At 33.1% G+C, this 18,879-nt stretch overlaps 1 protein-coding gene across 2 annotated transcripts in view; it reads left to right on the forward strand.

The window, feature by feature from the left end:
- The first annotated feature begins 3,670 nt into the window (after positions 1-3,670).
- The window catches only part of ham (hamlet), a 377,563-nt gene continuing 362,354 nt past the window's right edge, over positions 3,671-18,879 (forward strand). For both annotated transcript variants that reach the window (XM_072520632.1, XM_072520634.1), the window contains exon 1: positions 3,671-3,879. In XM_072520632.1, the coding sequence (XP_072376733.1) occupies positions 3,834-3,879 (46 nt within the window). In that variant the 5' untranslated portion in view covers positions 3,671-3,833. The remainder of the gene's footprint in view (positions 3,880-18,879) is intronic.

Genomic DNA, 18,879 nt, shown 5'->3' on the forward strand with positions numbered 1-18,879 from the left:
ACAATAATTAGTTTTTAAAGCTATTAATCCAAATTTAATATGTATTTATAAATACAATTTATTAATATTTAATATATTATGACCAAATTGTGTAAGAAATCAAAATATAAACAAAATTCTTACTCTAAAAAAGCGGCAACACTTTAAACAATTTTGCCACACGCTGAACTGTCAAAAAATTTGAAGAATTCCCATATCAGTTGCGTACAATTGTCTAATATATTTAATTAAAGTTTTTATTTTGCGGAATATTAGACTTAAAGAGTTCTTTCATAAAATTTATATTATTAATAATAAATAATGTTTTTGGTTATTTAATCAATATAATTCTAAAATTCCCAATATAATGATGATTACATTTTTCTGTAAGTTATTATACCATGTTGACGCCTATGAAAGATCGAACAGTTCCGTATGTGTTTCGTATTATTAGCCGTGAGGGAAATTTGAACTCTAAGGTTGACGTTCTGGAAATTTTAAATATAAGTGATGTCACTTTATATAAATTGTGACGTTCACGCATTTTTATATGAAAAATACTATACAAACAGGTATATAAATACTGTTTTGGATTGACGTCACTAAAACCGTGGCTATCTTCACATCTATTTACTTTTTTATGTTGCGTTTTCATCTTTTACTACTTTAAATCTTAAAAATAGTTTAACAATCAATAAAATTAAAATGAAATAAGTAACCAGTGTATATCTTCCACGTCTAATTCATATTTAACATAGCCTGTAATTTTTTTGTCTTTTGGTTTTGAAATCTATACCTATATGTAAAAATACAATGCTGTTTGTTAGCCTCACTTAGACTCGAGAAAATATGATGAAATTGTAAGAAAAATAGTAAAACAGCAATCTTATTTTCCCATGCACACAGTTTGTATACTCGGTTCGCTATTCCCAGTCCCAACTGTATAGTGAATTTAGTAATTATTTTTTTGCGAAGTTAGTTAATTTTTGACAGACTAAAAGTGGCTGGAAATAACTATACAATCAAGCATACGTACTCATAGCCAATATTAATAGTAAACAAACTAAATAGTAAATAAAATACAACTTTGCGAATTACCGACAATCAATATTTATTTGTCTGCACCATATAATAAATAGTTATGTTAAATTATAACAACTAAAATATATTTTTTAAATATATACTACACACAATTTGACGGGTTTAGTATACATTTCCACTATTTAGAATAATTCTTCTTTTTTTTAAGAAAGAAGTCTGCAATAGTAGGATACTTGAGCTATTAATACTGAGAAGTAGGAATTGTTGTGTTGTAGGTTTCCGACAATGAATCTGTCAAAATATGCCCGAGCTAAGCGAATGGAGTATACCTGTCAAATAGGGTGCAGTGCTTTCAGAAACGCACATAAATGTTAAGTAAGAAAGATAGTTTGGACTATGGGATATTAAAAGACCCGTAGTATGCTCATTTCATTGTTTGGTCTGTCATTTACTCTTTTATTTTTTTATTTTAGTTTATTATCAAGACATAGTTTTTTATGCAGCTTGATATATCTTTCTAAGAAAATTTCTAAACGTTCGACTAATATTTAACAGTAAACAAATATGTTATTGATTTTTTTTGTGACTCAATGAAAGTACTGTCATTTACCATTTTTTGTAGTGTGATTAGTGAAATAGTTTAGTTGTTAGTGTAGAATTTATTACCTTGATGCCATGAGAGTGACGAAAAAACATTTCTAATTTCAGTGATATTGGCGAGGATCAGATCGCAAAATCAAGTAGCCCTAACGTTGACTTCATCTGGAATAGCTGCAACTTTAGGTATTAGAAAGCGGATGAACTGCACATTTTTAACAGCGCAATGGCGAAGATTTTACCGGTATGCATACAGATCGTTTCAGACGAATGTCTTAAGACGTCCTCACAAGAGGTCATTGGAAGCACTGGACAGAACTTCAAAAGGTATTCGTGACAATCAAAACATTTTTGGTGGAGCCATGATTCTATCGTCAGGTGATTTTCGTCAGACTCTTGCAATTATTCTCCGATCAACTGCTGCGGACTAACTAAACTCATGCCTAAATCATCCAATTTGTGGTGGTACTTAAAGACAATTATTGACAACTAACATGCGAATATTTTGTAACAAGATCAAAGTGAAATTGTGTTTTCGAAGTAGTTGTTAGACATTGGAAACCTTAAAGTTGCTATTGATATTTAAATGGGAATAAGCCACAATTAAAAGTTAAAGTACGTTTGTTGACGTTTCAATTTCCATATAATAGCTTCAGAACAATATAAAGTCGCTATTGATACGACCAGCACATTACCTAAACATTTCCGTTACTTTACAGACTCGATAGAGGAGCTTGCTAATTCAGCGTATTTTTCTGGACATAGCGCAACCGTTCATTAACCATAATTGCCTGATTCAATGAGTAATATTGGCGTAATGAGTAATATCAAAAAATGCATATGTCGAATTTTCTTTCCGGAAAGTTGTTTTTGTTCAAATCAGTTGACTAACCAGGATGACGTAGTTAACTATCCCACACGGAGTTTTTGAATTCATCGGAATTGCCTAGACTCACTAAAAGTAGGATCAGTTGTCATAATACTGCGTAACATTAATCATTCTCGACTGTGCAATGGAATGAGACAGACTGTAAAAAAGCTAATGAATAATGTCATTGAGGCAACAATCATCAAGGGAAAATATAAAGTCTTGATACCGCGTATAACGATAATTCCAACGGACTTAGAATTTGATTTTAAGTTTCTACAATTTCTCGTGCTTTTGGCTTTTGCAATGACGATAAACAAATGAAGTTTTCATGAAGTTTCCATGTTTCACGTATGGAAAATAATACGTCGCGTATTTGTCAGCAAGAATTAAATTGATTCAACTTTTTCATTTATACTATTAATTTTTTGGTTTTCTGTTAATTTTAAGTTATTTAATATTGACCCATTATTTAATTCCAAGGCAGTACGAAGCAAAAAAAAATAAAAATGAAAATATATTATGGAACTTTTCTGTCTCTAGGTATACTGCATAATTTGAAATATTTATATTATACTACTGCTATTTATATTTCATACTTGAATATATGAGTGGTTCAAATCTGTTTTCTTAGTGTAGACTAATCAATTTTGCTACGGAATTACAAATTGGTTATAAAGTGTTGCAGCCGCTGTCTTCAAATATGTATGAAGGGCAATTGTTAAAAAGAGCAATCTTATCGGAAGGAATATCGGAATATATGATCTCCAAATAAAGCAAAACAAAAAGAATCTGTTTTGTTTAATGCAAACATCCAACAAGCAGCAGGCCAAAATAAACAAATTTCATATGCATCAATCTAGTAGGATTTGTACACAGCCGAAGGGCAGTGTACGTTGTGCTTGTGATAGGAATCCGGGAGAATACCAGGATTGTCCCGGAGTATCGACCGAGATGTTCTTATCTACCCACCACTGGCGGGGCATCTTTGTAGGCGTGACCATGCGCTAATGGATGCGCAACCCAATAATAAAAACTTGCGACTTACGCTGTATTGATATCTGTCCTGTCAGGTAAAAACAAACGAGAGAGACAAAAAAAAGATCCTTTTCCATTATTGTGCCGGTAGCTGAGCTTCATCCAAAATAAAAATTACAGCACAGTCGCCCCGGTGAAGTGATAAAACATGACATCCAACAACGGTTTCTGATTGGTCTACTCTATAAAAAAGACTATTCAGATTCTTCTTGTCTCGATCTATACTGTCTTGATTCCGTTTTTCGTATGATGTGCTAGTTGATGACATGAAGACGGTAGAAATTTTAGTGATTTTTCCCGGTTGTCTACAATGAGATTTAAATCTGTAGCGCGAAAGAGGAAACTCTCGGAAAAAGGTAGGATTCCTACAATTTTTCTCATAGCACTTTCAATAATAAAAAACGCACTATACTTATGAATATTTCGACATCCTTAATTTTATCTATTATTTTTTAAAATAAGTTATAATTTTTTTAACGTAAATTATGTTAAAATAAAAAATACTGTTAGGACAATTAAGGAAAACAACTACATTTTTCCGAATCCATCCTCAAATCGCCTTCATTTCTATATTTAAAGTTAATCGCAAAAAAGAAAAGAATAAAGAATAGTTTAGAATTTCCGATGCATTTGTAAACTTAGAGGTTATGATTTTCTCCTATTTATCATTTCTTTTCAATGTATACCATTTTCACTTTGGTTTATATTTGGCTTTAGAATTAAATTAAATTAAAATTACTGAAGATGGTTTTAAAATATGATCAACACTGTCTATTTTATTTCCTAAATCTACTAAAACTGTTATCATCATAATTTCTGTGCCTTTATCTCTGTTATTAATAGATATTGATATATTAGTTTTAAAAAGTAAGAAAAATAATGCTTAAACCGATAAAATGACATGGATATCTTTACAAAAAAACCACAGACGTTGCTCAGTAAAATAATTTAAAACATAGACATGATCTATTATATTTTAAGGATTTTTCGTTCAATTTTTTAACTATAAAGAAGACTCCATAGCAACATCCAATTTTTCAGTTATGACTTTTGTTGTTATTTTGAGTACTATCCTCGGTATGAAATAAGTCAAACCACCTTGTTCCTGGATTTTTTTATCTTTTTTAAACGATTGTGTTTCGTTGTTTTGAAGTGCTGAGGAAACATTGCTTTTTTATCTTCTTTATGTTCCTCTTCTATCAGAGATTTGCTGTATTGGTTATAGAGGCTATTCTGTTTTGTTCAGAGCTTCTTTAAATAATTCGTTTGTGGTGCAGCCAAATAATTCATCTATCAAGGATATAGTTGTACGGCTAGGTTTCCTTCGCCCTTCAATTTTTCCTTACACTATATTTATGGAGAAATGTGTATTTTTGTTCAGTACTACTTCGGGTTTCCAATCACTCGAGGTAGTACTTCTGCATTTGTAAACCGTCTTACTTTTACTTCGTCTGATATTTGACCATCTATTCTTATATTTGCTCTCTAATTGCTATATAAATTTAGATTATTCGCAGATATTTATTAACAATGCCTTTACTCGCAAATATATCTGAATGAATCGTGGTGTACACTATCGAAAGCTTTTATAAAGTCTGTGAAACAATGAGAAGAAATACATAAACTCTCTATAGAGCAAACATAACCTCTCTACTATCAAACATTTCCTGAATACCATCTGTATTTTGCTAATATCAAGTTCTAGCTTCTGGTAAATGTGGCTATGAATGATTTTAGAAAAGATCTTCAGCATCTTCTTCTTCTTTCAGTACCCTGTCCGATTATCGAACGTTGGCGATAATAATAATCGGCAAATAATATATACAATGTAAATATATAATTGGCAATAATAACTTTGTTTACGGCGGCTCTAAATAAATTAGCGGTGGTCTCTTAATACCAGTTTGGGAGATTTCGGAGCTAGGATGTTCTTCTTCGGCCTGGGCCTCTCCTTCTGGCGATCTTACCCTGTATTATGATGTGTAGAAGGTTATACATCTCTTGATGTCTCATTACATGACCGAAATATTGTAACTTTCCAATTTTTATCGTGTTTGTTATTTCTGTGCTTTTTTTCGTTCGATGTAAAACTATTTCATTTCTTATTCGATCAACCAAACTTATCCGCGATACTCGTCGATAAATCCACATCTCAAAGGCCTCCAATTTTTTCATTAATGTCTCCGTAAGGGTCCAGCTCTCCATACCATACAGCAATGTGGAGAATATGTAACAGCGTATTAATCTGATTTTAAGGTTTAACGTAATATCTCTATTAATTAGAATTTTCTTTAATTTATATTCTTACTTCTTTATTTATATACTAGTTATCGTTAACGTTTGCGCCCAAATAGGTAATATTGTGGACTCTTTCTAACTCTAACAACCATAAATGGCTGACAACCCATTAAAGTTTTGTCTTAGAAGTATTAAGTTTTAGCCCATATTCATCACATGTTTCGGTTACCCTGTTTATAAGTCGTCACAGGTCTTCCTTAATGGAGGCAATATGTACCGTGTCGTCTGCATATCTCAGATTGTTGACATTAATTCCGTTGATCTGAATGCCTGTATCTTCAACTAAGGCTTCTTTGAAAATAAATTCGGAGTAAATATTAAAAAGTAGAGGCGATAGAATACATCCTTGCCTCACTCCACGTCGTATTTTCACTGCTTCCGTCGTGTTGTGTCCAATTCGTATGTTTGCACATTGATGCCAATACAAATTTTTGATAATACGGAGGTCTCGGTCATCAATTCCCACCTGTTGCAAAACAACCATAAGTTTGTCATGGTTTACTCGGTCAAAGGTCATTTCAAAGTCGATAAAACACATACATACCGATTGTTCGATATCACCGCATCTTTGAACCATGACCTGCAAATTGAAGAGTGCTTCTCCGGTTCCAAGGTTGTTTATGAAACCAAATTGTGTTTCACTTAGTTGTACTTCTATTTTGTTGTAAATTCTCGAGTACAGTATTCTTAGGAAAATTTTCATTACATGATTCATCAGACTGATCGCTACACTGTTTGGCATTTATTTTTTTCGGTATCATTACAAATGTTGACAGTAGTCTGTTGGTATATGTCCTGTTTGGTATATTTTATTGAAGAGGCTTATAAGAGAATGTTTACCCTATCGTCGAGTAGTTTGATTATTTCGCTTGGAATTTCTTTTGGACCGGTTCCTTTCCTATTCTTTGATAGCTTTATAGCTCTTTTCTTCAGCATATGACCAATTAACGAATGTGTTCGATGAATGTGGCTATGAATGATTTTAGAAAATATCTTCAGCATATGACCAATACCAATAAACGAATGAGTTCGGTGATAGGTGATTTAAGCTGCTGTAGGTGTTGTGATGAATGTGGACAGCAACCATTCTTGAGGCATTATGCCATTTTTATATATAGTGTTAATAAGTTTTAAGAGTGCTACATTGATTTTGCAGACTCCACTTGTTTTTTCAATTCTAATATTTTTATTGCATTTTCTATTTCTGCCTTTAATATCTCTGGTCCCGTTTCACTTTTTACCTCTAGAAGGTTGTTTTTGTTATCTGCAAATAGTTCATGTGTCTATTGAGTCCATCTTTACAATTAGTTTTTTAGACCTATGATTATTTTACCATTTCTATCCTTAAGTACACCGGTCTGACTTTTCTTCTCTACTCCTGATATCTCTTGTACTTTTTTACACATATTGAAGATGTCATTTTTACTGATATAATTTTGTATTTATTAACATTGTTCTGCAGATTTATTTTTCTGTCTAGTTCTTTGAACTTCTGTGTATATGTTGTTATATCTTGTATTTGCTCGATTAACTTCGTTATCGCTTTTGTTATCCAGACTTTGTTTCTCTTAGTAGACTTTTTGTTTGGGTACTTGTGATATGCTGCTTTTATCGGTGTATTTATACAATTTAGCTCTTATCTGTGTCACTACTTTGTAGCTTTTTTTTTTTAAATGTGCTTATTCTTAATATAGATAGATAGATTCAACGAGGTGGCGTTTGGCCTATTTCACTGCGACCTTTTCAGATCTAGTGTGGTTCTTCCAGTCCGAGATTAAATTCTCAAGCCTTATTCTTTTTAAAAGGTCTAATAACTTCCAGACTGAACATATAGCTCCTTGTCGGTGCATTTTCTTCGCCTAATGTGAAGAACCGTACATTTACCAGGCTCTCACACTGATATAAAATGTGCTCTGCTGTTTCTTCTTCTAGGTGACATAATCAGCTTTAACAGCTTGTTCAGCTTACAGTGCCCTGTTAGCAAACCTACTATTGCTTTGACTGCTTTCCAGTCTTTATTTTTAGGTCTGCCGCAAATTTTGGCAAATGTTCTGGAATAAACTGTTTCCCGTATCTTTGTCCTGGTGAATTCCTTCACTATTCTAGAGATTTGTGATCTACCCACTTTCTTGTCATCATCATCATAAGTTGCTCGACAATCCGTTGTGGATCTTGGCCTGCTTACAAAAAAGTCGCTACTCCTGTCGATTCCTGGCAACTTCTCTCCATCTTCTAACCCTTAGAATCTGTAGGTCTTCGTTCATATCATCAATCCATCTCATTCGTGGTTCTCTGTTTCTTGTGCCCTCTGGTTTTGAAAATGTTAATCTCTTCGTATATTCGTGATTTGACATCCTGGCAATGTGTCCAGCCCATCTAAGTCTCTGCACTTAACGAATTTCACAATATCTGGATCGGTGTATAACTGATATAGTTCAAAGTTGTGTCTTCGACGCCATAGCCCATTTCAACCCATAGACAAGAAGTCTTTTATCATTTTGAGATAAGGTCCACGTTTCAGCCCCATATATCAAAACCGGTCTTATTAAGGTCCTGTTCATGCTTTACTGCAAGTTTTATATTTTTATTTTTTAAATGTTTCTGGAGACCGTGAACAGTTCTGTTTGCTATTACTATGCGTTTTTTTATTTCGTCGCTTGTCGTTTTTGTTGCGTTTACTAGCGATCCAAGATATGTAAATTCTTTGACTTGATCAAAGGTATGGTTGTTAATTTGAATTCTCTGTTGGATATTTTGGGGGTTTTTAGAAACCAACATATATTTGGTTTTTTCCTTGTTTACCACAAGTCCTAATTCACTTGCTGCGTTCTGCGTAAAACACTGCACCATGTCTCTCATACTTCTGCCTACTATAACTGCATCTTCAGCGAATGCGAGAATTTGCGTCGATCTATTAAAAATAGTTCCATTCATTCTAATATTTAATTGTCTGATTAAGCGTCTAATTAACAGCGTCCCCTTGTCTTAGAACATTATTAATGTCAAAGAACGTAGAGTTTTCTCCTTCAATTCTAACGCATGAGCTTACGTTTTGCATTGTTAGTTGGGTCAACTTAACTAACTTAGGTATAATTCCAAAGTCTATCATTGCATACTATAATGCAATTCTTTTCACACTGTCATAGGCTGCCTTGAAATCAATGAAGAGATGGTGTGTTTCTATGTTATATTCTAGTGACTTTTTTAGAATCTGCCTATGTGCTTGAATGTGATGTGTAACCCACTTTCTTGTAGCCGTTGTAAAAAGAAACTACCGAGGAATAACCCTTGTGAATACTGTCTATAAAATATTGTCAAACATCTTATATACAATATTGAAATTCTACACAGAAGTCTGTCTGGGAGAATATCAAGCAGGTTTTGGGCCTGGATATTCAACCATTATCCAGGTTTTTACTGTACACTAAATTCTCGTAAAAACTTAAGAGTTCAACATCGATACATCAAGGGCGACTCATCAACTCTCTTTGAAATATACAAAAGACTTAGACAAGGCGACACGCTGGCATGCCAGCTCTTTAACACAGCCTTGGAAAATATCATTCACTACGCCAACTTAGACAACAGAGGAACTATATTTAAAAAAATCAGTCCAGACTTTAGCATAATCTGATGACGTAGACATTATAACAAGAACCAGGGCAAGAGTCACAGAAGTTTTAACAGAACTAAGGGAAGTAGCAGATAAAAATATTACATACAACTCTGAGTTATACAAGAGCTAGTAATGTTCATGCAAATCTTACTAATAATGACCAAAATTTCGAACGAGCTAGTTTATCTATCTGCGTATATATTTCCTTAACAACAACAGACAGGAGAAATAAACAAACGTTTATATGTTTTCTTTAAACGTTTTAAAATGCAAGATTAATAAGAGTGTGATAGTCCCGGTCTTCTTATATGGATTAAGGGTATTCTTCTTCTTCTTGTATTACCTATCCGTTTTGGATGTTGACGATCATCATGCCAGTCTGTATTTTACACACTGCTGCTCTGAAAAGTTTGTGGTTGTTGTGTTAAACCACATACGTAGATTTTTCAGCCAAGAAATCTTTCGCCCTCCTGATCCTCATTTTCCTTCTCCTTTTCCTTTTAGAATTAATTGCAGCAAGCCATATCTTTAGCTGTTCTTCATGATGTGACGTCCTGGTTAGTAACGTGGTAGGTAAAGGATATCTTCAGGATTTGACGATAAAGCCATATTTCGAAAATCTCAATTTTCTTGCTGCTAGCGTCTGTCAGAGTCCACGACTCATCTTCGTACAATAGTATAGAAAAGATATAACATTGTAGTAACCTGATGTGCCCTGCCCAGTTCCACTTAAGCGTCGTGGTTCTTTCGATGACGTCTTGAACCCCTGATCTTTGCCTAATTTGTTGGTGTGTTACGTGGTCTTGAAGGCTCACGTTCAGCATTGCACGTTCCATGGCTCATTGTGTAACTCTGAGTTTATTCGCAGATTTTGCCGTGAGTGTTCTCTGCTTCATAAGTTTGTACAGGCACAACACATCGGTTATAAACCTTTCGCTTGAGACACATGGGAATTGAACTTTTTAGAATATGGCTTAATTTGCCAAATGCTGCCCATGTCAGGCCTATTCGCCTCTGTATTTCACGTGTTTGATTCTCTCTGCTTATTTTGATCTCGTGTCCCAGATATTTGTAAGTGTCTGTTTGTTGTATGGTGTTATTGTCGATAGTTATATTTCCACTCATTACGAGATTTGTTATAGAAGTTTAGTTTTCTCAAAGTTTATCTTTAATCCTGCTCTTTCAGACAGACTTTTAAGCGAATGTATCATAGAAACTGTATCCTGTAAGTTATCTGCGATTAATACGACATCATCTGCAAACCTTAGATGATTTAATCTTTCTCCATATATATTGATGCCCATATCTTGCCATTGAGTGTTCTTAAATATTGACTCTAGAGCTGCCGTGAACAATTTTGGTGAAATATTGTCTCATTGTCTAACTCCTCGACCTAAGCTAAGCTGAATTTTTATGTGTCTTCGTGTTGTCGTATACTTGATGTAGCGTTCTCGTAGATGTTTTTGATTAGTGTCGTGTACCTGTAATCTATTCGGCTTTGATTTAGGGCTTCCAGTACTGTTTCAAACTCTACAGAATCAAAAGCCTTCTCGTAATCGACAAATGCAAGAACCAGTGGTATGTTGTACTCGATGCACTTTTCTATTAAGATCTTTATGGTATGCAAATGGTCATTTGTGCCATATCCTGCCCTGAAGCCTGCCTGTTCCTTGGGCTGATAGAAATCAAATTTAGGTGTTAGTCTCTCTTTGTTAAGATTTTCATAAAGAGTTTGTACATATGTGTCAAGAGGCTGATGGGTCTATAATTTTCTAATTTAGTAATATCGCCTTTTTTGTTTAACAAGACTATCACTTCATTGTTCCAGTCTTTTGGAATCCAAAATCAAGTAATTTACTATCCAATTTAGATGATCAGCTATTAATTTATCAAGACCAGGAGATTTATGATTTTTAAATTCATAATTATCTGTTTAACTTCCTCTTCTGTGGTGGGTAATAAGACAATGGAATTTTCTATATCAGTATGTAGACATTTTCTGTTTGATTTTTCCATTTTTTTTTGTTAGTTTGGTTTTATTTTTAAATAAGTTATAAATACATATTTTACTTTTAAATCCCATATCGATGCAATAAAATTAAATATTTATATAATTTTATTTGTGTAAAATACAAAAATATACAAATAATAAGATAATAAATAATTTTATAAGACCCAACTGTAAAATCTAATCTAATCTACGAAATGAATAAGAAAAAATGATGCAATTTTATGAGTGAAAATTCATTTAAACGTAAAAATATGGAAAATAAATAACTATAAGCTTTTAAAAGTCTCATATTTAAAGGGTTTAGCTCAATGGACGCCAGTTTAAAAAAAAAAATTATCAAAATTGGTAGACTAGAAGTTAGAAGGCGCACCACCGCCTCTCATCGATTTTTCTATATTTTTAAAGTCGCATAAAAGAAACAAGGTGAAAATTTATATCTACGTAACTTTGACACAGCAAAGGTATTTGTGTAAAAAACAGACCTCAAAATTGAAAAAGTTATTCTATTTATTTATTAGCTTAAAAATTGTACAGTTCTTTAAAACGTCTTTAGACTCTTCTATTCAACGGATTTGAATGATTGGAATTTTGTTTGAAAGCATGAATGCCCTTTTATATGTAAAAAAAATTCAAGAAGAAGAATTTAGAACTTTTTTCTTGGTTCTGCATAATTTTGAAAACTTTTTTTTCAAAAATTCACATTTCAAAATTATTTTGCGAAAACTTTTTATTTTTAAATTTAAAAATATTTTTGAAGGGGGTAGAGGGAGATTGAAGACTACATTTGAATGGTTAATGGTTTTAGCTAATTTTGTAATAATAATAATAATTTTTTCAATTTGGAATCAATTCTGTCTTATAAGAAATTTAATTGTAAAGCTTTTTTGTCTTTAAAAATCTTTTATAAAATGTATAGGTGCCGAGATCGCAACCACAAGGAGAAAAAAAATTTTAATTTTTGAACAGATTGTTTAATAAACAATTAAGCCCACCATTTGAAATGTTGCATAGTGAAATTATCATTTCTAAATACGATTTACCTATGTGTATGAGGGTGTTCTAGAACAGATACCACCTGGACTATTATATTCAGGATAAAATACTCTTTTTACCTAATTATTCTTAATATATATATATATATATATATATATATATATATATATATATATATATATATATATATACTTATATATTCTTAACATTATCGTTTTTAATAAAATGTGTTAGCTGTATTGGCGAATTAGCTTAGAAAGGCCCGCAGTCATATAACAAAAGAAAATTTAGTTTCGCCCACCAGAGGTAGATAAAACGAACTAGGTTTTAAAGTATACTGCCAATATATCTTCTAGTCTAGATTAGAATTCTTGCACAGTTCCGCCACTGTAACCTGTGACCCTAAATAAATCGGCAACCAAAGTAACCAACTTGATTTACCGAACTCACACGGACAGTAATTATTCTCCTTTGAATCGCGAAGACCCTTTCCGCATCAGCCACACTATTTTCCCCTTAACACAAAAGCCCCTGTCCTTCGTGTTATGTTTTAATGGAGATTTCAAACAGCTTTAATGCGTGCGATGATAAAAGCGCATCGGGCTTTGCTAAAAAATATTGTGCTGCTCTATATTGCTTTTCTTTATTTAGCAAGAGTGTGATTTTTTGTTTTCGATTTTTTTATGTCGATATGAAAAAACTGGATATGGGTTAAAATTTAGCTAATTAAAATATTAAAATATAAAACAAAGCAGAGGCATTGTTAGGAACTAAGACAATATTTTAAAAAACCCAGCGGCAGGCCAATTTTTGATTAAAGGGAGACACATGTTTCCTGAATTTTTAAAATTATTTTACTTTCACCTCTAAGCCAGGACAATATATATATATATATATATATATATATATATATATATATATATATATATAAGGTTCTTGAACTCCTAAGTGGAGCATAGAGCTTCAGTGAAAACGCGCCATCGGGTTCTATTTTGCGCTAAGGCCTTCACCTCATTACAAGACTTTCCTTGGCCTCTTATCTCGTCCATGATGGATCTTCTCCAAGTTTGTAGTGGGCGACCTTTTTTTCTTTGCCTTTGGGGATTTCACTCTAGGGCAGTCTTTGCGATACTGGAACTATTTTTTCGGAGTGTGTAACCGATCCAACCCCACTTTCTGGACTTAATTTCATTTTGTACCCTCTTTTGTTCGGTCAGGTAAAGCAGATCTTCGTTTCTGATGGTGTTAGGCCAGAATATACGAACAATTCTTCGTAGACATTTGTTAACAAAGACCTGCAGTTTGTCTGTGAGGGTGTTTGTCACTTTCCAGGTTTCACATCCGTAGAGTAAAACAGACATGACATTTGATCGGAATATTCGGATCTTTGTCCTTGTAGTATACTTGCCAGATCTCCAAACAGGGTTGAGCGTGCTGAAAGGTTGTTGGGCTTTTCGTATCCTCATATGAATATCGTCTTCTGTATCTCCGTTTTCTGTTATGACACTTCCAAGATACGTAAAGTTTTCCACATTTTCAATCTGCATATTGTCGATAGTAAATAGCGTGTTGTTCCTTGCATTTATTCTCATGAACTTGGTTTTACTAATATTGATTTTCAAACCTATTTTATTGGCTTCAGTGGAAAGTGTTTCCAATTGGTAAGCCAGATCTTGGAACCTTTGACTTAATAGGAAGATATCGTCCGCGTATTCTAGATCGATTAGGCGTATGGTTGACGTTCATTGTATCCCTCTTATGTCGGAGTCTAGTTTGGAGAGAACATAGTCTATAGCTATGTTAAAAAGAAACGGAGAAAGCACGCATCCCTGTCTAACTCCAGTAAGTACGTCGAATTTGTCACTGTTGATCCCATTGTGTGTCACGCTGCATTTCGCATCAGTATATAGTGACTATATAATAGAAATTATTTTTTGCGGGATGTTTCTTAGCTCTAAAATTTTCCATACAGCAGCGTGAGACAAGCTATCAAAGGCACGTTCAAAATCAACAAAAACCATGTATAAAGGTGTGTTCCATTCAACCTATTGTTCCATTATTATCCTCACAGTATTAATGTGGTCTATGCAGGAGTATTCTGGTCTAAAGCCTACTTGATTAGCTCGAACCTCAACCTTGTTTGTTATTCTTTTCACAATGATGGTCGTGAAAATTTTATTTATGACAGTAAGTACAATTTTTGCACAGTGTGAGGTTGCCTATTTTTGGAAGCTTGATAATGTTACCTTTTTTCCAGCCCGCTGGAATGTGGTTTGTTTCCCAGACCTCTCGGATTATGGGGAGCAAAAATTCAGCAGTTAGATGCCGATCAGCTTTAAGTATTTCAGCAGCAATGTTATCGATTCCCGGTGACTTGTTGTTTCTCAGAGATTTGATAGCTGCTAAGCCAGGACAAGAATCACCCCAAATTTTTTTAATAACAGTGTATGTCAAATAACATTGTTTTAAAGCCCTTACAATTCCCTATGCACTAGTATTTAAATTTTTAAATTCAATTAAATCGAAAGTATAAAATCGATTTAAATTCGAAAGAGGGACATTACGATAAATATCCCTGAAGTATACATCCGTCATTAAAAAAAAAAAAAAAAATTATATTATTTATTTTACTTTATTTATTTGTCATAATTCTGTCTTCCACCCATCGTAAAAGTACCATTTTCACAATCTATAGTAGTTCTTTGTAATGTCCCTGTGAAGAGATATTGTGTTTTGGTAAATCAAAATAATACAAAACTTTATTCACGAAATATTTAAGAAATTTAGAAATATTTACTTACATAAAAATACTAAAAAAAACATTATTTTGAATGAAATTTTGAGAAACAGTTCCTTCCCTTCATCAGACACAGATGAACTTCACATTTTTAACAAAATATATGAGTCTTATTTTTGCATCACTCCAATTTGCACCTAGAATTGTTTTTTTCATCTACATTGGGAGTATGATTGTAGCCGTCATATCTCATTTCTACAAAAGGTCTTGCTTCACACTTTTTTTTTGCTTGAACTGGCGAATCTGGCCTTACTTGGCCTTCCTCTCTTAGATGTATTTTTAAATAGTATTAGATGCTCTGCTACACCTTCGTGAAATGCCAGAAGGTCAATTATCTTGTTTTTGGTGATTCCTAACGCAAGATCTTGGTGTTTGTATTCTAGCCATGAATTCACTGAAGCCAGACCAATTGCATGAAATATCATCCTAATAGTCCATTTTCTAGATCTGACGAATGAACGATAAATGCTTAACAAAAAGTCAACCTCATCCACCCTTCCCATATTTTCATTATACATTTTTATTGCTTCTGGTCTTGGGATGTGGAGGTAACTATTTGTTTTTCTGTCCCATCTAGTACAACAGTCCTCTTTTCCGATTCCAATGAAACTGGACGCTGTGATAGAATTCCGTCTTTACTAAGTGCAATAGAAGAAGAGCCACGTCCTTTTTTCTTTAATTCTTTATCAGTGGATAGTTGAGCATTTAAAAAGCGGTTTACTCTTATCGTACCCACTGCAAAAATTGATATTGTCAACAAAAATTGGAAAAGATGGTATTTTCCGAAATAGTTGTCGAAGTAAAGACCATGATTTTCTTCACTCATTCTTTCTGTGAATTGCATGACAACCCCGGCGGCACTGCCAAAATGTTTGTAGACCGGCTGTATTTCAGTAGTGCTACCTTGATATATTAAAAAGCCATACATTATACTACTTTGTCCTGCCAAAACATAAATTTTAATTCCTTACTTTTTCCGCTTATTTTTGAAGTACTGTTTGATGTTCAGTTAGCCTTTAAATGGAACTATTTGTTCATCAACACAGAGACTAGTTTCTAGAGGAAGCTCCTGACATCTCTTCTAATACAATCATATAGGTCCCGAACTTTCCAAATTCGGTCTGTGTTATTTTGGGGACGACTAGAAATATCCACTAAATGTAATGCAGGTCTCAACTTGAAAAATCGGTGTAGGCTAATGGAATGGAATCTTTTATTAGCGATTGCCAATTGCGATATGTACACCAATAAATTTTTTATTTCCTCCAATGTGGTTGGACACATTCGTGGTATATTCTTTTGAGTTATATATAAATTAGTCATGTTCACCATCTGCTGCATTACTTCTTCTGGAATATATCTGATGAAAAAAACAATAGGAGGAGGTATTTCATAAAGAAGGTCTGGAATAGGTTTATATCACTTAATATGTCTTGTTTTATATGTAATATTTCTGTTTTATAACTATTTCCTATTTTAGATCATCAACATTTTCTTCTAGTTCCGTTTCATTTTCATTTGGTACTTCTAAGCATGTTTTGCCTAGTTCTCTATTTTCTACATCATCTGCAACCAGGATTGAAAAAATTTTATCTTTGACAGTTGTGTCTTCTTTATTGTCGTACTCTTCGTCAGACAACAACGGAAGAGTCGTCTTTATTTTCTAAATAGTACAAAAGTTCCTGTTCAGTAATGGACTTTTTCTTTTTCACATTTCCTGAAATAAAAAAGATACCATAACTAGCAACAAGTACAGTTATATTAAAAAAAAGGGTACAAGTATTAGAAAGAGAAGTTAACGTCATCCTATTTGTGTAAAACCGGCTGGGATTTTTGGAGGTTATCAAATGTCACAGGTTATTAAAAATATAAATCATTGGCGTTGAGAATTAATTAGACGAAACCATTTATTCAACAATTATATAAAGAATAATTTTAATGACTGTTACAAATAGAATTTAGTACTTGGTGATAGAACCGTCTGCTTCTATAACTTTATTTAGTCTATTTGGCATACTTTGAATTATATTAGATATCATATTTGGATCAAGATCTTCCCAGCACTCTAAGATTGTATCCCACAATTGATCTGAATTTTGTGGCATAAAATTTCTTTTATATATTTTTTTAACAATTATGCCCCAAATGTTTTCAATTGGATTTATATCTGGACTGTGCGCAAGCCATGGCAATACTTCCAGGTTTTGCGTTTGAAACCAATTCCTTACGGCATGGGCAGTGTGGACTAAACAATTATCTTGTTGATATATAAAAGTATTATTAGGATACAATTGCTCAATAGAAGGGAGCATTACGTGTTCCAAAACGTTAATGTAATTGTCGGCAGTAAATCTTCCCTCTAATCGCCAACAAACACCAGGTCTCTGTATACTAATCCAACCCCATACATTTACAGAAAAACGTCCAGATTTATTATGAGAGTGAATATATCGTTCTTCAAACCTAGTATTGGCTGGACGATAAACACGGATTTGACCGTTATAGGTCGACTGAAAAGTCTTTTCATCAGTAAAAATGACGTTGTTCCAAAATTGTGGGTTGCGGTAAATATAGTTTAGTGCAAATATTACTCTTGCTTGCCGATGTTCAACAGTTACTAATGGTTTTTTAGCAGCTGGTCGGTTTTTTAATTCAGATTCATTGATCCTTCTGCTTACAGTAGGTTGGGCACCAGGAAATCCCGTATGAATCCTTAAATCCTTCGACGTCGCAAATGGATTATCTCTTAAGAATTGAACTAAAGCAGCATCTTGTTGAGGAGTGGATACTTTGGAACGCCCTGAACCAACTTTTCTTTTTAATGATTGTTGTTGGACCCATCGTTGCTTAATTCTGAAGATTGTTTTCAAATTTCTATTATAGAAATTTGCTAGCGCACGAATTGACCATCCTTCTTCCATTTTCGTAATTATTTGAGCCTTTTCAATCTCACTTAAATGACGAGGCATATTAATTTTTTTGTTGTACGTAACGTTAAACCTTCTATCAAATTAAACGTCTTTGACGTCTATGAGTTGCATTTTTGATCACTTATGACATTTGATAACCTCCAAAAATCCCAGCCGGTTTTACACAAATAGGATGACGTTAACTTCTCTTTCTAATACTTGTACCCTTTTTTTTGAATATAACTGTACCTAAGTCAAAAGGTCCAAATCATAAAAATAGTAAACGCAGCCAAGACTCACATAGAATTGTAGAGCCAAATGATGATGATCAATGAGTATCTCCTGAAAGGTTGATTTAAATGGAATAATAAAATCTAGTTCCAAATTTAACAGTACTTATTGAACCTAAACCCAAGAAATACTGATTTTATATTAAATCTAGTATGGTTCAAGAAACTCAATTTAAAGTTAATCGAAGGTTAATTTTGCAAAAACAAATAAATTAATTTTAATTAAAATTAGATCTCAGGGCTTCTTTTATCGTTAATTATAATATTCAAAGTATTCTTTAAGCAGTTGGCTTTGAGAAAAGGATGGACAATAGGAAAATACATTGAACTAAATAATTTTGTGATACTAAACTATTAAATAATTTAGTAAAACACAATAAAAAAAATAAAGTCAATTTTACAATTAATCAAAATCATATATCATATGCGCTAATCTGAAGAA

This window comes from Diabrotica undecimpunctata, chromosome 1 (assembly GCF_040954645.1).
Source record: "Diabrotica undecimpunctata isolate CICGRU chromosome 1, icDiaUnde3, whole genome shotgun sequence".
Lineage (NCBI taxonomy): Eukaryota > Metazoa > Arthropoda > Insecta > Coleoptera > Chrysomelidae > Diabrotica > Diabrotica undecimpunctata.